A 21,313-nucleotide genomic window follows, 5' to 3' on the forward strand; every position below is an offset into this window, starting at 1 on the left:
AAATTATCTGTTTCCAAAGTATTTTGCCTTGCTAAACCCGAAATTCACCATAAAAAGTTGAGTTTCCAAGTTACAGAGTTAACTGTGGTAGTGGAATCTCATTCATGCTCTTTTTTCCTGGCAGATAGGAGCAGCCCCCATGGGTGTGACTGTCTCCATGGGTCTTTGAAAATCTTATTATGTAACATTTAAATTTTCAAACTAGGATTACTTGGGAGAACAGCACCCTATTTTATAAAATACAAGCATTATTTCTGCATATTGAGTAAAACATGTTTGCTGATTGCTTGAGGCAAATATCCCTCTCAATCAATAGGAATAATTGTATGCTCTCTCATTTGGGGCAACTTAGAGCTACAATTTCTCAATTTTGAACTGCTATATTCATATTTTGATTGTTCCTGTTGGTATAAAATTAAAGAAAAATGTTAGTTGAAAAAATGTTAACAATATTGTTATTAGCTGAAATTTTTTTAATGATACTGATATTGGATATCAGTGTTAATTTAATATCGATAAATTCCTATTCAGGGAAAGAGTCCTCAACTCAACTGTGAAGAGTGTTAACATTCAAAGCCTGTTGCCAGATACTACATATTTATTTCGAGTCATTGCATACAACAGCTATGGACCTGGTCTGTCGTCAAAAATACTTTCTGTTCGTACTCAGTCTGATGGTATGATAAGTTATGTTTAAATTGTATTTATTTTTGGATTGTATCTTCGATTTAAAGTATGAATTCAATCAATTGCAGTTAATTCAAATGCTATTTCTTTACTTGCATTTGCTCTCTATAATATTCACTTATATCTTTTATCAATAATTTCTTCGTTCAGAATAATCAACATATGAAATACACCGCCAACTCAGTCATTTACAGCCGAGGACTGCAGTTTCGTGCTTATTAGCACTCATCAGCCTGGCATAGGAAAGTGACTGAGCTGGAGATGGAAAACCTCTTAAGGAAGCCAAGAAAGTACGAAACTGTAGTCCTCAGCTGGAAATGACTGAGTTGGCGGTGTACTTCATGTGTTTCTGCTTTAGCCCTTGCTAATGGTTGGTAATTTTCTGAATCTACATATGCCCACAAGAAAAATTGAAAATACTCTTTTAAAAATTATTTATCATTATTTCCTTAACTTTTTTTCTATGATTTATTTCAAGAACATACCTTCTAAACATGTGTTTAAATCAGCTTTGTTTTTCAAAGCATTTTAAGAATTTACTGTGTAAAACCAGTAGTGTGTGTTTATAAATCATTACTAAGTTGGTATTTTTGTCCTTTGTCTGGGTCTTTTTAATACAATAACTAAATTTACATAACTAACATTTCTCTCCAGGGTTCTATTCAGATGCAAATTGGGTCTGCCTTGCGGCCCCTTCACAAAATTCAAAATGATAAAAGCGGCCACTTCACCAAAATTTCATTTCTTAAACTTACACCTTTAATGTAATTTAATTTACAAAAATGGTTGTTTCATCTCTTTTAAGCTCAACCAATTCGTCTGATGACAAAACGTTGGTTAAAAAAAAAAAAAAAAAAAATCCAGCTTCCAAAATATTTCCCAAAGGAATATCAGATTAGATTTCTGACAGCTTGCAAATCATGCTGTATGTGATATAACAGACTTTTTGTCACCAAAAATATAAAAGAAAAAATGCCCTAAAAAGTTTTTTTTTTGCATTATTTGGACCTAAAAATAAAAACCTGGATTGACCCTTGTTCTCATAACTATTGAAGAGCATCAAGTGAAAAGAACAATAAAATTTTTTTAATATAAATGTTTGAATGAAGTTTTCAATTAATTATTATTTTGTTTTGTTACACATTTACTGCCCCAGATTCTTTATTATCACTACAATCAGTTTTTATTGTTTCAATTTTTATTCTAGTTCTTGTGCCTAGTTCTCCAAACTCTCTCCTGGCAATACCTTTAAGCTCAACATCAGTTTTAGTTAAATGGAAACCTCCACAAGAAATAGAAGACCCAGTTGAACATTATAAGCTTTTTTATGTTGAATCAGGCAGCTCAGAGGAACATGAAATTCCTACAAAAAATACAAGTTATGAGTTGCATAATTTGAAAAAATTCACTTCATATATCTTCTGGGTTACTGCATTCAATAGTAATGGACCAGGCTCAAGTACAGATGAAGTTAAGATACGAACATACTCTGATGGTACATAAAGCTTTACTTATTTGTTAAGTTTTGTTACAATTTGACTGATTTAAAAAATACAATGTGGAAATAAAATTCACAAATTTATTTTGTTTATGTTGTCATCTCAGAGCAACTGTAAGACATCTAATCCCAGGAATAACACTAAGATATCCTACCATTGCTCTGAGGCGACAATGTGTTCTATGTATTCATTAAAATGTTTCCAAAAAAAAAGCTATTTTTAACTGCTTGCTACCATATTTAACTTTTTAATTTCGTAGAAATGTACGACTTCTTGTTCTTTGCCTATTAATGCAGACAGCTGAAATCCAGACGCAGATGCTTCTTGATTTCAGCTCTGTTTGATACTGACCGTGCACAGGGGGAGGGGGCGAGAAGGGACACCTGTTGACCCGGGCCTGAGCCTGAAGGGGGCCATTTTTAAAAATGAGGGTGAAATATATGAGGGCAAATAAAAAGTCTTTGAGCCTATTTTTTATTTGCAAAAAAAAGATACCTACAGGTATTTACAAATAGGTAGTAAACTATATCACTTACACTAGTTCTCTACAAAGTCACCACACCGATTCAGACGTTTGTCCCATCGCAGGACTAAGTTAGAAATCCCCCTATGGCAGAACTCTTCCGGCTGCTTGTGGAACCATGCACCGTCGGACCACGTTCTTGGCTTCTTCGTCACATGTGAATCTCTGTCCTACCAGAAACTTCTTCGGTGGAGTGAAAATCACTAGGACAAGGTCTGTACTGTTGGTGCATTTCCCTGTGAATTGCTATGGACTTTGTCCCTTGCTCCATACAAAGTGAATAACACTTCACTGATGTCTGAAGAACAACCATCATCTTAAATGAGCGATAGCAACTTTGCTCTTCCGAGCAAAAAGCAGATACGGCGGATACGGTTCAAGGAACTGTCACTATTGGGAATGTATATTTGTATTCACAGCTGTACTTTAGGCACAAAGACTTTTTGATTTACCCTCGTATGTAAGGACGTAGGGGTAAACCGTATGAAGGGGAGCCCGTAAGAGTTATTTGTGACGGACCCCAAAATTTCTGTGCAGGCCCTGCTGACATCTTTTCTATTCCAAACTATCTTCCCTATAAATACAATATTTTTAAAAAAGGGGCAGGTTCCCCCCCCCCCCCCAAAAATCAGATTTTAGAAGGATTGTTCAATGTTTTTTATTGACTTCAGCTGCTTTTTTTTAGGAGGAAAAACAAAACCTGTTCTATGGAATAACTTTGAAAAATCCTCCTTTATGTATTTTTACAAAACAGGATTATTAAAAAATTATTAAAAAATAGGTTTTTCCCCTTAAACTTTTGAAATATTTTTTTCAGTATGAATGTTAAGTTTGAAAGTCACCATCTAAAAACAATGTTTCATAATCAGTTCGGAAAAATGGCAGAAAACTTGATTTTTTTTTTCAAAATAATGATTATGATTAATGGAAATTATAAAATTAAAAAGATATTTTAGTTTGGAATAAGATACTTTAAAGTATTATTAGATTCATTTTTGAAATTGGTAGTAAATATTAAGGCACTTCCTGTTACTTAAAGTAAAAAAAACCAATTTAGAAGGCTACTATATCATCTGTTGCTATAATTACTTATATCATTTTCTAGTACCAAGTGAGACGCCTCAAAATGTTTCTTTGGAGCCTGCTAATTCTACTGTAAGTTGTAAAATATATTTCTTATTGTTTACATTCTTATGTGAACTTATTGCTTAAAATTCTGTTTTCTGTTTCATTTTTATAGAGCATTTATATTCGGTGGGAACCACCCCCTCTGGAATCTCAAAATGGTATAATTACTGGATACAAAATTCGATACAAGCAAAGTGGAAAGAAAGGAGGGGACACCTTTTCAACAGATGGTAGTCGACGTTCATATACTTTAACAGGTAAGAAGGAAGTAATGAGTGTTTTTTCTTTTATTTTATGGTGTGCCATGAAGTTGATTTGAATGCACTCTTCTCTTAATGTTGAAATTTGTGATTAATTTCTTTTCTAGGTTTAGAAAAAGGAGTTCAATATATGGTTAAAATAGCAGCGTTATCTGTTAATGGCACTGGTCCCTTCACAGAGTGGAAAACTGCAGAAACATATTACAATGATTTAGATGGTAATTTCTTTTTTAAAGATTAAGCTTTATTTCATTGATCCTTAATGCAATTTTGTAATTCTGATTTGGAGTTCAATTTAGTGGGTCAAAAATCAACTCATTAGAAATGTAAAAGTATCAGTATTTTGACCAATTTGCCTTTTTGTTCAAAGCTGCACAAATGCATCACAATTAATATACAGTACAACCTCGATATCTCGAATCTCTCCGGAAAGGAAAAAATTTCATCATATCGAGTTTTGGAGTTATCAAGGTTTAGAAAATATTACACTAGTAAGTCTCACAATTGCACACACATATACGATGCATTTATATATGTACTATGCAACCACTTTGGGTAACAATTAACAAGTTGTTTTGAAATTAGTAGCACTTTCGACTTTCTTTTATCTACAGACTTTTATCTTCAAGCATATTCAGTTAAGCTTTTCATTAGCCATGTTGCAGAGTATTTATGCGGAATGATGAGGAAGCCATTTTTACTTCAGCTACGAAAAATTCACCACCTGCCCTCAAAGTGGGCACTTGTTCCAAAGAAAAGTACAAAGAGGCTTTGCGGAAAACACTGAGATAAAGAAGACTACAGCACCCCATTATATCTATATTCCCCTATTATCTTTCTCAAATCCTTATTCTTTTACTTTCCTGGAAAAGAGAAGCAAAACTACATGGAGATGCCTCCAAAACTGGTTTTGCAAGAAAAATTGCCGAGAAAAAGCAGCAGTTAAAAGTTGCTTATATGCGAAAATTTTGACATATCAAGGGTTTTGAAAAATAAATTTTGAGATAACTATAGAAAACACATAAGAATTTTTTTATAAAATGCAGGAGAAAGTTTTTCTTTCTAGATATCAAGACTTTCGAGATAAGGAGGTTCAAGGTATCAAGATTTGACTGAATTTCAAATTTCTTCATATAAATAGACTTACAGTAGACCCTCATTTTATGCGGGGGTTATGTTAAATGAAAATGCTGTGTAAATCAAAACCGTCTAAATTGATACCTAATAGTTATGTTAAAATAGGGGTTAGGTTACATAGATAAAAAAAACTACTTCATTCTAGTGATGACTAATTGTGTAATAAGTTTAATGTATGTAAGTTTAATTTCATGTTTTTTGTTTATAAAGATGCGCTGGCAATAATAGTCATTTGGCAGTCATTAAGAATTTTTCTCTGCAGTTCTTTGCAGAGCATTAACGCATTCATGACCAACTGATTTTTTTCCATGATAGAATCTTCCTTCACTAATAAGTCAAAAAGATCATTTCTATTGTCTACGAATGGCTCAAAATTTTCAACGTGAACGTTTTTGGTTGTGTGTCACCGATGTCGGTATCCTCGTTGGTTTTGGCCGCCTTTTAACCCCTAAAAGTTTTCTTCCAGTGAGTTCTGAACTGTATGAGTTTAATAAGTTTATTTCTGGAAAGAGCTTTGGAACCAAGTGCTTAAAATGTCTCCAGCAGCCCAATTTCGATTATTAGCACGCCAAAATGCAGTTCATTACGTGTAATCTGCAATCTTTAGGGGTTTCGATTTTGAAAGAGGGGAAAATTTTATCTGTTTACATTGACGCATCCGTGTGAAACCGAAACTCATCCGCGTAAAATAAAATTAAAGTGTCAAATCTTAAACAGCGTATAATCGAAACCGCATAAAACGAGGGTCTACTGTATTTCTTCTTGAAATTGTAGTGTAAGGAGATTTTATTATAATATATAATATACAATTGCAACAAATCTTAAAATTATACCTGCTTTGCTTACTTTAAGTGTTAATGATGATAATGTTCAATTTTTTTTTTTTTTAAATATTTCATTTCTTGCTAATTATTTTAGTTCAGTTGTTTATTCATTAGCATTACACTGTTCCCCCCCCCCCCCCAATGAACATTTTTTGCAGTGCTTCAATTGGATATCTGATCTCATATGGAAAGCGAAATATATATTTATATGGGCTGAAATGTTACTGTAGTCTTTTTAAGTGTGAAAATACTCCTTGAATTTTTATAAAAGCTTTCATCAAAAATATTTCTTTATATATGTATTTTTTGTAGCTGTCAACTTAAAAGTAATGTTTTCAATTAAGGATTTGCTTTGTTGTCAGAAAATTCTTCCCAAACCTTTTGTGCGGTTGGTACTCACCAATCAAAATTTAATTTTAAAATAACAATTTCACGAGCAAAAACTTATTTTTTATCTAAAAATCAACAGAAAATGTATTTATCTCATGCCCCCTAGAAGAACACTATCCAGTCAGATTTAAACACAAAGAGATAAAGAGAGACACTAATCACAATTGGTCAATTTTCGACCATGAGCAATTCTAGTTCATCTATATATATAAAAATGGATGTTGGTAAATTTTTTGCTTAGTTTGTTCCCTAAGATCTCAGGAACTACCCGGCAGATTTGGCTGAAACTTTCACTGTTTGTTCATTTTCGTACTGGGAAGGTTTATAGACCAGTTCGAAAAAAATGCGATTGATAGTTCCTTTTTTATTCCAATTTTAGTCCTAATTTTCGTATAAATGCCCCAATATGAGGGTGGAAAAAAAACGTGCACATATTAACATTATGTGTCCATCGAAAGTGCTAATTTTTCTGCTGAAGATGGCATCTGTTAGAAAGTTCTAAGCTGTATAAAAAACGAATTATGATCTTTTTAGTTCCATGTTTGAAGGCTTTCATCAACCCAATTCATTATTTAGTGTATCATCTCAACTCCCACTTGATAGCTAGAATTGTTGTACTGTTAAATATTTTTGCGTTTTTGAGGCTTTTCTCAAGTCAAATCTTAAAGTAGCGTTTTTTCACAAGATTGGCTGATAATAAATGGATTTGGCTGATTATTTTTAAATGGAACTTTAATGAAATTATTGTTCTGCTTTTATTATTTGTGCTGATCAGACACTTACTCATTATCCAATCTACCAGTAGAAATCTTGGCAAACTCTTTGCAAAGATTTCAGTAGCTTATGCGAATACATTTGGCAATTTTTTCAACTGTCGCTGTTTTTGAAGCCAATGTTTCTCAGCTTTCACCATGTAAACAAAATATCGCCTTTAAAAATTTTTTAATACATAAAATAATCCATCAACTAAATTAGGCAAATCCAAAAACAGCACAAAACTTCCATTAATTTTTCTTTTTGCACAATTTTAAACATTCGCCAAATTTTACTACTCATTTTGGAAACATTTGGGATAAAACTGTTTAGCGCCATTTTATGGTGACCAAAAGTATCTCAGCATTTGGCGACAATATCTCTTTAATGAAAATTAGTAACATACTGTTTTACAAAGTAAAGAGGGGGAGCATCATCCAAGGTATCCCAAAACGATTCCCGCTAATTCGGTAACAGTTTAAATCGCACCAAGATCCCACAATGATTGAAATTTCCCAAAATAGCTAAAGCAGGTATAAGGGGGCTACATTTTTTAAAAACAGTTCGTACTTCAATAGACGTACAGAAAAGGTAGGACTCCATGCAAAAAAAAAATTAACATGTATTAACTGATAAATCTTTTTAAACATGTGAAGTTTAATTCCATGTTTCGGAAATTCTTCAAATTTGTATATGCTTAAATGCCGTGGTTTCGTTTCTAAATGAATACTATTTTGCTCTTTATACTTATTACTATATTAGTTTAATGAGTAAGGAAAAAACTTGATTTTTAATCACGTCAAAAAGGTGTGTTTTGAATTCTTTCACTTAAAACAGAAAACAAGTGCAAGTAACAAGTGTTTCTCATAATTACTACTGACCCAGGCAACACTGGGCATTTTTGCTAGTATTAATATATTTCTATTTGCTATGTAGAAAATATCAGTGTCTCTTTACTGCAAATTATATCTTTGATGCAGCCTTAAAATGCATTTAAGTAGTTGTAAAAAGCCTTTAAATTTGTTTGGAAGTTTCAAATAGGAACCCTTTGTTATTATCATTATCATTTTGAGGACAGTTTTTTTTTCTTTAATTTTAAGTGAAATTTATTTATTTTGTTCTTGCTAACTTTGTATATTTATTTATTTATTTATTTATTTTTTTGAATTACGTTTTAGAAGTTCAAGTTCCTGACAAGCCCAGTTCCTTACGTGCCAGACCATCCTCAAATTCCATTTTTGTTAGCTGGGGTCCTCCTAAGGATCAAAGTATCATTGTTCGAGGATATACTATTGGCTGGGGGATTGGTTTGCCTGATGTTTATTCCAAAACTCTTGATGCAAAGCACAGATATTTTAATATTGAAAATCTTCGTAAGTTTATACTTTAGTTGCTTGCATAAAGATATTTGTTAACCTTTAATCTTTTCTTCTGTTTACTAACTTGGTTTCATGTTTTTTTTTTCTTTTTTTTTTTTAAATTGAGAAAAATTTAGTTTTTTTTTTGACTGCTGAAAGTGTACATGTTACATTTTAATAATGTTTCACGAGAAAGTCTTTGAAATAATCAATGCTTACATAAATTTAAAGTCATTAAATGAAACTGAATCGAAGGGAAAAATTAATTTCTGAAATCAAAGGATAACTTTCGTATTTGCTGAGATTTTTGAGACAAACAATAAAATGCTTTATTTAGTTTTGTTTTTGAAAAGTAAAGTTTATCATTGGATGATCCTATTTTTGAGAACCTAAAAATCTGCTTGAGACAAAATTATAAAATCGATTCTGCTTTTCGTTTTTATGTAATCTACTTAAAATTTATTTATTTTCACCCAAAACTTTTTGTGCAATCTTTTTTTGTGCTTTTTTTTTTTTTTTTTGTGCGGTCTATGAAAATTTCACACAATTGACTAACCTATCTTTAAAATGAGTGCTTAATAGGGTAATTTTGAGCGATTTTTTTTTAAATGCATTTTTTATGCTGCCCCTATCTACTGCACAAAAATAGGTTTGAGTGTATCTATTTATTAGTTTTAAAGTTTGCATTAGCAGCAGTTTACAATCTTGATTTCCCCTGTAATGATTATTCTACAAAGAAGCTTTAATAGATTTATATCAGGAAAACATTGCCAATTATCGCACACTATTAAACATGCAAATTTAAACTTCTTTTTATATCAATTTTAATGAAAGTTTTTCAACTAAATATATACAGTAGAACCCCACTAATCCAAACTAATTTGTGGCTGGTGCCTGCTCGGATTGTCAAAAAATTTGAATTACCTGAAATTTTGATAAAAATTTAAAAGAAAAAGATGTATTTTAAACAATGTAAATTACAAGTATTCAGTACTACAATCTTTAAAATTCTTTGATTCAAAAGTGGTAGATGAAGAAATATTTCTGTAGTTCAGAATAAACTACAATTTAACTGATTTTGAAGCAGCTGTTTAGTTGGAGGATATTCTTGTTTCTCCATTTTTAAGCAGCGCATCAACAGCTGTTTACATTTTATGAGAAATAGAGCATAATATAGTTTTTTTTTTTTTTTTTTTTTTTTTATAAGAGTGACAGCACTTTGTCAGATAAAGCTAACAGATTTCTTTGCCCAAAGATAGTTAAAATAAAAAATAAATTTGAAAACAAAAAAAAAAGTTTTTATTAAATGAAAATGATTTATGAACTATCTCATTAGTTTCTGTTATGTGTTCAAAAACATTTTAAGTCACTTTAGGTAATCTTTATACTTTTCGAAAATGAATTTGGTGTGCTCTAACCAGAATTTCATGTTGACAGTATTGCGGTTATACTGTTTGTTTTCTTTCTGAGATGTCACTAACCCCCACATTCCTCTATTAAAGTTTGATTAGTTCAAGTTGCTAAAAGTTGCGAATGATTTGGATAACAACACATATTACGTCTTGTATTATATTAACTAATATAATGTATATTCTGGTGCATGTCATATAATATATACTATAATTCAATTTACTTTGAATTATTATTGCATCAATTTTTTACTGAAATTGATAATAGCATGTTTTCGAGGTTCAAAATGTATCAACAAGTCTACGCTTCTACTGTTAATAAAAACTTTTTTTTTTTTTCAAATTTATTTTTTATTGACTGTGAACACTTGATTGTTAATAAGTGTTCACAGTCTTTGAGAACTTGACCTGAAAAATGGAAATATTTTATATTTAAAACTGTTTAGTTGCTATTATTTCCTTGTAATTTTCTTTTATATAATTTAAATGTGTCTTTTTTTCATTCATAACATTTTATATGTTTTTAATGTATCTTGTTTGTATTTAGAACCTTCCAGTGAATATGTGATCAGTCTCAGAGCTTTTAATCATGCTGGTGACAGCATCACCATTTATGAAACAGTGAAGACTGAAGTTGAAACAAGTAGGTTTCTGCAAAATAGCTCACATTTATTTTATTTTTGCTCCATGATATTTATTGTTATATAATGTTCATTGAAATGTGTTTTGTTAATAATGATGTGACCATTTTGTAATTAGCAAGATGTTCAGTGTTAATGCATACATGTTTTTAGGTAAAATAAAAAGATTTCTTATAGAATGAACCGTTGCATTCCAATGTATGTGGCTTAAAGTTAAAAACTATTGCAAATGTTTTTAAAAAGTGGTGCAATTATGTATTAAAAATATATTGGTACTCTGATAACTTTTATGCAATTCGGTATATTTATCTCTTTATAGCACCTGAACCATTTACTCCGATGTTGCCTCCAGTTGGTTTGAAGGCCATTGTTTTATCATCCTCAACAGTTGTTCTTTATTGGACTGATACTACATTATCTAGAAATCAGCTTATAACAGATAATAGATATTATACTGTTCGTTATACTACATATACGTATTCCCTGATTCCAAAATACCGTTTCTTCAATTCTACTGATTTAAATTGTATGATTGAGGATCTGAAACCAAACACGCAGTATGAGTTTTCTGTGAAAGTGGTGAAAGAGCGTAAAGAAAGTACATGGAGTATGAGTGTTTTGAATACTACTGAAGAAGCTGGTATGACTTTTTTTAATGAATTTTTTATAATTTTTTTTAATGTGCTATGTTATGTTAAGTATGAAATATTTTCCATTATGTAAGTACACCATACCAAAAGTATTGAATAAATTAAAATTTCAGTCTAATATTGTTCATACCAACATTAATGCAAAGTTAGGTTTTATTGATTATAAGCTCTCCCAACTTTTTCAAATCATCTTTTTCTGCATTAAAGTCTTTTTTTTTAAATACAATGGGGGCAATATATGTTTTAAATAACTACTGTTTCATGTAACACATACAATTTTTTAACTGAAAATTTAGCTCATATATTTTTAATGTAATCAAACTCGTTTACAGTGGCACTACTTTTTATGACACTTCCACTTCAGCTGTAATGTTTGTAAATCTCTGGTTCCTATAGATTCTCATTTGAAACAACATTTTTTCAAATCTCATCACTTTTGTAAAAGTTAGGGTGGCAACCTTGATTTTAACATTTTTAACGTAGTTTCTTTTTTGGCTTTATTGATTTTCAAGTAAAATTCTAAGATCATTAAACTACAATTGGCAAACTAGTGAAAAAATAATTGACTCTGAGATTAATCACGAAATTAAATATTGTAACAAAAGCAGCAATATAGATACATTCCCTTACCGTGTATTTACTTACTGCTGGGAGAACATTAGATGCTTAAAAAATAGTCTTGTAATTTTACAAAAGCAAAGAAAGTGATGTGATTATCAACTAGTATAGAATTCTAATGCTAAAAACGATCTGAAGAAAATATATTGCCGTACTAGGTTTTTAATAGTAATAAAGAGGGAAAAAGACGTTTTTAAACACTATCATACAGCAATTTGGTTGCATGAAAATTGGTATGGTTTGTTTCTACTTTGCTTTTAATGTCATAAATGCAGGCACCCTCCAATGTCATTAATTACAAAAGAGGTTAACTGAATTTTTGTTTTCTGCTGAAATTTGATTTTCTCCTTTTTATTTATTTACTTATTTATTTATTTGGTGTTAAAGTACTATAAAGGAAACATTTGATAAACATACAATCATGATGCACAACATTTTCATCTTTTTTGTTTATTGAATATTAAACTCATATGTTACGATACTGTTAGTCTTTACTTAACATGATCTTGTTAATTTCCTTTAAAAGTAATAGACATTGAAAAAGAAATTTGTGACTAATATTCAACAAGTTTATGAAACTGACTTTAATTATTTGTTCGATTTACATTATATTTATTGGAGATACTTAAATTGCTAAATTAATAATGCTGCTTGTTATATACTTTAAGCTCCATCATCTCCACCAAGGGACCTAACAGTTGTGGCATTGGAAGATGATAGTTCAGTAGTTAACCTACACTGGCAACCTCCAAAACAACCAAATGGCCATATAACAGGTAAGACAGTTAAGTTGTTTTTGACTATCAGGAATATGGTGAAATTAGTAAATTTTATAATGTCAAATTTCATGTTGGGCATTTAAACATGTGCATCTAACTTCTTATTGTAAATGTTACCGTCAAAGTATATAATGCAGTTATTTCATTGAATACCTAGTTATTCCATGAAATAACTGATCGTGTCCGTTAAAGTGTGTAATATGTTATTAATTTGACACTTTAACTAGTTATTCTATGAAATAACTAGGTATTCTATAAATTAACTAATGAGAGACAGTTAAAATGGAAAATAAACAGTTTATTTAAAATGAAATAACTCGTAGGTATTCTATAAAGAAACTATTGATAGACAATTAAAATGAAAAAGAAGCAATTTATCTAATTTATGCAGCATATAAATTGTATTTATGGAAACATACCATAAAATCATTTGTTACAACAAGGATTACTAAAATGACACTTGGAATTACAAAGAACATTATTTCTAAAACAAAAACATGTTTTGTTAACACATTGGGTTTACATGAACGTTTGGGGGTAACACAGGGGTGAAAGGTAAATGTATTTGTCGTCTATATCATATGTCGTCTATATATAATGTAGATTATTTTACACTTTAACAGGCTGCTGATCGTTGTTCTATGAAATAACTAGTTAAACCATGAAATACAAGAGAGTTTTACTCTTTAACAGACATGATCAGTTATTCCTGAAATAACTAGGTATTCTATAAAATAACGTATTTCATACTTTAACGGTAACATAAACATATTTTTCTTCCCAATTTAGGTTATGTGATATTTTATACTACTGATAAAACTCAAAGAGATAGAGACTGGGTTGTTGAAGGAGTTGTTGGTGATAAAATGACTTCCGTTCTCAAAGGACTGAGTTTGGATACTACATATTATTTTAAAATACAAGCAAGGAATAACAAAGGATATGGTCCACTTTCATCTGAAATAGCATTTCATACTGCTGCAGGTTAATTTCTTTTTTTTTTCTTTTTAAATGTGAAATCATTACATGATTAAGTAATTGCAAAGTCCTAAAGCTGATTTAAATTTTCCTGAAGTCTAAATTTAGTCTCAAAAAGTTTAATTCAAAATTTTAAATTTTCTTGACTTCATCAAATTACAATTGTTATTCTAATGAAGTGCCTTGATTACAGTATACTCGCGGGGGGGGGGGGGGTTTACGCGGTTTCGACTATGCGCGGTTTGAGATTTGACACCTTCATTTTAATTTACGCAGATGAGTTTCGGTTTTACGTGGATGCGACAATGCAACAGATAACATTTTCTTCTCTTTCAAAATCCAAACTCCTAAAGATTCCAGATTATACGTAATAGACTGTATTTTGGCTTGCTAATAACCAAACTTGAACCTCTGGAGACATTTTATGTGATTTGTTCCAGAGCTCTTTCCAGAAGTAAAGTTATTAAACTCGCACAATTCAGAACTCACTGGAAGAAGAGCTTTTAGGAATGACAAAGGAGGCCAAAACCAACAAGGATACTGACTTCGGTGACACATAACCAAAAACATTCACATTGAAATTTTTGAGCCATTCCTAGACAAAAGAAATGATCTTTCTGATATGTTAGTAAAGGAAGATTCTATCATGGAAATGATGCAAGTCATCATGGATGCGTTAATGCTCTGCGAAGAATTACAGAGAAAAATTCTTAATGACTTTCAAAAGACTATCATAGCCAGCTCTTCTTTATAAACAGAACACAAAATTAATTTATGTTTTCTTTTTGCATGTTGTACATAAAAATCGGTATAAGTACACATTAAACTTATTATACAATTAGTCTTCACTAGAATGAAGTATTTTTTTTATCTATAGAACCTAACCCCTATTTTAACACTACTATTAGGTCTCAACTCTCAATTTACGTGGCATTTCCGTGGAACGTAACCCCCGCGTAAAACTAGGTTCTACTGTACTTAACATTGATAATATTGAATTTAGACTTCTGGGGTTGCAGCCCTTTTTTTTTCATAGTAACAAATAGAAAAATTCTGTCTGTGCTGTTAAAACATGCACACTGCCGTGCTAAGTGCAAAAGTTGTCTCTGTATCCGAGTTCAAAATGAAAAATTGCCGTTTAAAGTTGTGTGCCTCCATTTATTTGATACAGATGCAACTTTTTCAGAATTTTTTAAAAAATATTTCCCATTCACAAATGGCCATAAAATGTTGTACCTACGTAAAATATGTGACAAAGAATCACCTGGTAACCATAACTCATTTTTAATAAAAAGTGCTGATAAGACTTTTGTACTTAGCAGGACAGTATATTTTTCTGTTAGAACATCTCCTCTCTGTACACTGCCTGTTAGAATACTGAGACAAACAAATTCAGAATATTCCTGGAAAATCTCTCTGCCTGGTCTTACCCTACAGCTTTAAGTACACAAGTCATGGGTATATCCAGAAGAGCAGCAAAGGAGGGCAACCACCCCTCCAATGTTCAAAATAGAAGTAGATTTTTTTTTAAATTCTCAAAATATCGATTCATTGATGGCTGCTTCAATTTTTATCTTATCGATGAATTTGGCTGTAGTGACTTTGTGCTTGATTTTGAAAGTGGGTTAAATTTTGTAGGGTTATTGTCACAATACTGCTATAAAGGCAACGCAAGGTAATATAATGCCAAAATACTTCCCTTTTCCAGAAAAGCATTCTTTCTTTTACAAAAGTGTGTCACACAAACCCCTCCCCATATACCCAAGTTTAAACTCAGAAAAATACCTCCCCCAGGCCCATCATTTCAGAATTTTCCAACACGAAGGGAGGTTGCTAGGGTGCATGACTTATCTATGTTGTGCTAAGATGCATGACTTTTTATAATTTTTATCTTGTTTTTTGATGTTTTAAACCTGATAGAACTTTAAAAGTACTTGTTTTTCTTATGTTTCTGTGAAAAGGTAAATTTATTTATTTATTTTCAAATGTTTTTAAAAGCAACTATTATTTTTGTTTTTGCATGAGTTTTTTTATTTTTTCATACAATGTAGGTTTAGCCCTTGCATCAGGATCTGCTCTTTTTGGTAAGCATTTTATAATTTTTTTGCTTTTGAATTTGATTTCTATTTGAATATCTTCCTTATAAGATAAAAGTATTTTTTTTCTTTTGATGTTTGTTAAATTTATGATTTCAATTTTATAGGTTCAAATTAGTTTTATAATTTTAACTAGAAACACACAATGATCAAAAAGTTAATATAGTCAAAAATACCAAATGTTTGAAAATTACATATGATCTGTTTTTCAAACTCTTTGAAAGTATTATTCATGAAGATTAATGCAATGAAATCATGAAAATATCTTACACTTATTGACAGGTTTATGATGTATTCCTCCTGCTATGCCGATTTTACCAGAATGCATTGCTTCCACCTTGTTGGGCCAAAAAGCCAATTTTCCATAACTTGTTCTATGCTTGATCATTTTTCACTTCTGCAGACATTTTCTCTCATTATCAGGGTTTAGGATGGTTCAAATTTCTTGCTACATATTTTCATTGTGTCAAAATGCTTCCAGGGTTTGTACGCTCCTTCAAAACTCCTCTAATACTCCTTCATTTAGGAAATTATTTTAAAGGGCCCTTCAAACTCCTTCATTTTTAGTTCAAGACTACATAATCTTCCTCTATGACAGTAACTTAAAATACTTCGATTGACAACTAACTTCGTCACAAAGGCGGTTTTAATGTAATTTTGTGCATTTACTTTTTTTTTTATTTACAAATTGATCATAGTTAATTCATAAGAGTTGAAGGTGAAAATTTTATTAGAAGACTAAGGCATTTCATAAGTGAAATAAAACATGCTTAAATTGTGTTTGACTATTTTTCCAAGTTATTTGATTATTGATTCTCCCTCCACCACTCTCAGCAGCAATAGTCAGGTTGTCTAATTATTATTTAAATATTTAAAAATACATAAGTAGATGTACTATATTAAGTGATTGTTAAAAAAACAATTGTTTAGTTAATCGCAGTTATGATATTGTAAAAAGAGTCATCCACAAATGGCGTCATGCTTTGAAGAGGAGACGGGCTCATGAAATTGTGACAAGGGGAAGAGAGAGAGTGACAAAAAGTGACTTCACAATTATTGTAACAATATGTTTGTAAAAAATATGACATGTGACAAGAGGAGGAGTTAGGTGAAGCATGACAATTTGTGATAAAGGGGGCAGAGGGTCAAATATGTTGGAAAAAAAAAAGTGTGACATCATTTAATGACACTCCATTAGTACTCCTTCAAAATCTCATTTTACTCCTTCAAAACTCCTCCAAAACTCCTTCAATTTATTTCTGAAATTGAGTACAAACCCTGACTTGCAACACCACGACTAGAATCCCCCTTATTCACCATTACTTCCCGGTGCAATAATTTATAAATTCCCAGTGCAGAAAATGAAATTTTGTATGACTTCATGCGTTAAACTTTTCGGACTGCTGGAATTAAAAAGTTTCATTTTCAACTGCTTAACTATTTTGTTGAAAACAATGACTTACGTACTGCATAAAGAAGTTTTATTAATTAGAAATGTTTTTGAACTTTCTAACATTGTTTTACTATTGAATGTGTTTATATTGTTTCTTTTCTATTGGATAATGAATTGTCAAATACTTTTAAAGATTTAAATACTTAAATTAATAATTTTGTACTCTTTTAGATAATAAAGGATTCACCAGCAGCTTATGGTATATTATTATTACTTGCATTTGTGGAATTACATTGCTTGTAATAATTGTTGTTAGCGTTGTAGTTTGTCGGCGCCGTAACGGATATTTAGCAGCTGATAATTTTAAGAGGTTTGTAGTTGCTCATATTGTTGTTACTAAATTTTTTTTATTGAACTTGAATTTTTGATTGAAAATTATTTTTCATTTTCTTAAAAGGATTTTAAAAATTGCTTTTAACTTATTCGTTTCAGTCAAATTGATAAAATATCAAATTTAGAGTTATATAGAATTTTTTTAAATTACTGATTGACAATCAGTAATTTAAAATATATTACAATCAGTGATTGTATTATTTTTTGTCTTAAATTTTGAATATTGCTCTTTTATTGTTATTTTCTTTCATAGTCAATATGATCCTTACTGCCCACTTTTAAAGTTTGATTCTGAAATTTTTTTAGTGTGGTGTAAAACGTTTTGTCTAAGGCTGAAACTTTTATATGAAGTGGAACCAAATCAACACTTATTATTTTATTATTGTACTAGTGGTACTCGCACGACTTTGCCCGTAGTAGAAAACTAAAAGATCTTTTGGTTCGCCTGTATATTTACAAATAATGTGTGGTGAATTTCTCGCCAATTGGCTTGCCCATGTTACAGTTCCACGTTACGATAACTTGGTAATTTACTCGTCCATCTTATGACAATCTTTCTCGGGAAAATGTTCTTAAAATTAGAATAGAAAAAGAATAAAATCGAACTTGTGAAAAATTGCTTCGAGGTTCACACCCCATGCTACAAACTAACTTTGTGCCAAATTTCGTGAAAATCCGCCAAACGGCCTAGGTGCTATGCGCGTCACAGAGATCCAGACAGAGGTCCAGACAGACTTTCAGCTTTGCTATTAGTAAAGAAAATAGTTCACGCTTTCAAATAGTCATAGGTTACGCATATAGAAAGTAGTTCAAAGCAAAAAGAGAAAACTTTTCTGCAAGTTCTCTTTTCCCCCCTGCAGTAAAAACATATTTGGTAATCTGTACAATTCAAAGGTTTGAAAGGGGTTATCTGCCCCTTGTCACAGATTGGGTACATATGCAACATCCAAATTTTTAACATCAGGAAAGCAAGATCTCACTTATAGAGCATTCAAAACTGCAGGACTCTTATACGTGCTATGGAAATAATTTTAAAATAAATAGAAATCATTCAAATAGATATGATTCATTCAATCTGTAGAATCACTCTCTTGTCATGAGACCTCCCTTGTCATTTAATGTGTAAAATTCTTGTTTGGGGTTAGACGTGTTTCAAACTTTTCCCCCCAAACAGTTTATTAGCATGAAATTTTTAAACTTGTACTAGTAACCAACTAGCTAGTTTCTTTCCCTTCCTTTAAAAAATAATTAAATAAATAAATAATAATAATATTCTTTTTTTTTTTTTTTGATTTCATCAATTCTTGTTTTGTGACTTCTTTTCATGTCTTTAATTATGTACATTCTGTTTTTAGTTATAAATCATCAAAAGGCAATGCATCAAAAAATAAAAATGCAACAAAAGAATTAGTGCCTCCAGATCTTTGGATACATCATGATCAAATGGAATTAAAATCAATGGAAAAGTCAAATGTTTCTGGTTCGAACATGACACTTACACCTATTCAGAGAAATTCTCAGGATTTGGGTCAAGAACCACTTCTAAGCACATTAGAAAAGAAGAAAAGTGCCTATTTAGGTAATATTGAAAGAGGTTCTGATGATTTTTCATTCAAAATATATGAGAGAAACTTGATCAGAGATTTCCAAGTTTAAAATTATTATTTATTCTTTTTTAAATTGTATTACTCCAATTGAAGACCTCGATGCAAGAGGTAGACAGCTCCGTTAAAAAACCTTCAGTATACACCAAGAAAAAAGCATGTTCGAAAATTTGTTTTAAAAATATTTTTTCTTCATATTCAAAATATAATATCAGAATTTGCCTCTATGAAACCAGTTTCAATGATTTTTGAAAAAAAAAAAAAAAAAAAAATGTAGTGCATTTGATTTTACAAGAAAAAAATTATGGTTAAAAATTTGCAAAATATCTTTAATATACATATGTTCTATACATTCCTGAAAATTTTGAAATGTCTAAAGCAAGTTTTACTAAAAAATATATTTTACAGTTCATTAGATGTTGATTTGAAATTAATTATGAGACACCTTTCCATGTTCATATTATATAAACTTAACGTACAAAACAAAGAACTTGTAACTATTTTGAAATTAATTGATTCCCCCCCCCCTTTTTTTTTCAAACTACAACTTTTGAAAGCATGTTACTTTGTTTTTATTTAGTTTTTTCTTTAGATTTTAAATTAGCTGTGCTTTTCTTTGAATATGTTATTTCTATTTTTGTTTTATTCAGTTGTAAATTATATTATTTTATTTTATGATTTTAACCCAGCATCTTTTGTGTTTTTATTTTCATTTTTAAAAAATCTTAGATTCCTTACATGATGAACTATTGCCTAACAGTGATAAATGCATTGTAAAATGTCGTCCAATTCGTGCAACACCCATTAAAATTTCTCTTGATCATCAGAAACCACTGTCTAAAGAAAGTAAGTTTGAGAGTAAAATGTATTTTTTATCAATATTTCCAGTTTTAATGTTTATTTAATTTGTCAGACTTTTTTGTTAAACTAACTGCTATAGAATTCATTAATATAATTGTTATCTTTAAAGGAATATAGATCTCAAAAGTGCGTTCTAATTTTTGAACTTTTATAGCAAAATTGGTTTTGCAGTAGCATACAACTAACTCTATTTTTCAGCTCTAAACCAGAGACTCCTGTTTTTTATGTGTACCTCTCAATTTCGTGTTTTAACAGTTTTCTTCTTTTTCAACAGTTTTTTCAATCTATCATCAAAAGGTTTCACTTTCATGACAATAAATGGGTTTTTAATCCGCAATTCACTTGGATCTTCTCTTTGCTATTCATTCGAAAAAAAGTGATTAAAAGCTTCCTCAAACCTAATTTTATCTGTTTTTTGAATGATGACTTACTGATTTGAATTGAAAAAAAGCAAGTTTTGCGGAACTCTTGAGGGATTTTCATGGAACACTGAGATTCTGCTTAACACAGTTTAAAAAGCACTCTAGGAGATAATGCTACCTCGCTCGCTATAGTATTCATCATCAGGGAATGATATGCATCTCTTAATGTTTATTTAAAACCAAAACTGTTGTAAGATTTTAATTAATTAGAAATTATTTTAAAATTAGAAGTTAAACATTTTTGTAGGCGGAAAACGGTAATTTTGTCCTGCACGTGACACCTCATATATTTCATTAAAAATGATAATTTAAAATGGTAGTGAAAAATTTTTTATTGCTTAACAAATTACAAACGAACGTGTGATTCCTTAAGCAAAAGATTTTGCAATTACTTTTTTGAATAATTACTTTTTAATGAAATATATGAATCGTCATGTGCAGAACAAAGTGACTAATTTTTGGTAGCAATATATGATTTTTCTCAATGGTTTAAACTATTGTTTCTCAACAAATGAGATATCGTCGCCTCAGAGCAACAGTAAGACATCTAATCCCAGTAATAACACTAAGCTATCCTACACTTGCTCTGGGGTGACGATATGTTTCTTTTACATTCAGTCCTTTGCTCTCAAAAATCTACAAATTGTTTTAACTTAAATATATTAATAGAGAAAAACTATTAACTAGTTCATAAGGAAGTTAAGAGAGGTTGACTTTAGATGTCCAGCATGTGACACATGCAAACAAATTAAATTTTAAATTACAAAATTGTTTAATGAAAATATAACTGTGTCAGGAGTATCTTTGTATCAAATGTAAAGATTTAAAAAATTGCTTACCCCTGTTTAAATAAAATATCAAGAGAAGTGACAAAATGTTAATGAAGTTTTTGTCCCACACTTGACAGTGG

General features: G+C 30.6%; 1 protein-coding gene across 1 annotated transcript in view; it reads left to right on the forward strand.

The window, feature by feature from the left end:
• LOC129220965 (neogenin-like) overlaps positions 1-21,313 on the forward strand; it is a 57,061-nt gene that overhangs the window by 26,260 nt on the left and 9,488 nt on the right. The window contains exons 9-22 of the mRNA XM_054855400.1: positions 532-677; positions 1,895-2,182; positions 3,815-3,864; positions 3,950-4,094; positions 4,205-4,315; positions 8,380-8,574; positions 10,516-10,611; positions 10,929-11,249; positions 12,546-12,653; positions 13,446-13,640; positions 15,686-15,718; positions 17,355-17,493; positions 18,872-19,095; positions 19,850-19,966. Of these exons, the coding sequence (XP_054711375.1) occupies positions 532-677; positions 1,895-2,182; positions 3,815-3,864; positions 3,950-4,094; positions 4,205-4,315; positions 8,380-8,574; positions 10,516-10,611; positions 10,929-11,249; positions 12,546-12,653; positions 13,446-13,640; positions 15,686-15,718; positions 17,355-17,493; positions 18,872-19,095; positions 19,850-19,966 (2,168 nt within the window). The remainder of the gene's footprint in view (positions 1-531; positions 678-1,894; positions 2,183-3,814; positions 3,865-3,949; positions 4,095-4,204; positions 4,316-8,379; positions 8,575-10,515; positions 10,612-10,928; positions 11,250-12,545; positions 12,654-13,445; positions 13,641-15,685; positions 15,719-17,354; positions 17,494-18,871; positions 19,096-19,849; positions 19,967-21,313) is intronic.

The sequence above is a fragment of the Uloborus diversus genome, chromosome 4, assembly GCF_026930045.1.
Source record: "Uloborus diversus isolate 005 chromosome 4, Udiv.v.3.1, whole genome shotgun sequence".
In the NCBI taxonomy this organism is placed as follows: Eukaryota; Metazoa; Arthropoda; class Arachnida; order Araneae; family Uloboridae; genus Uloborus; species Uloborus diversus.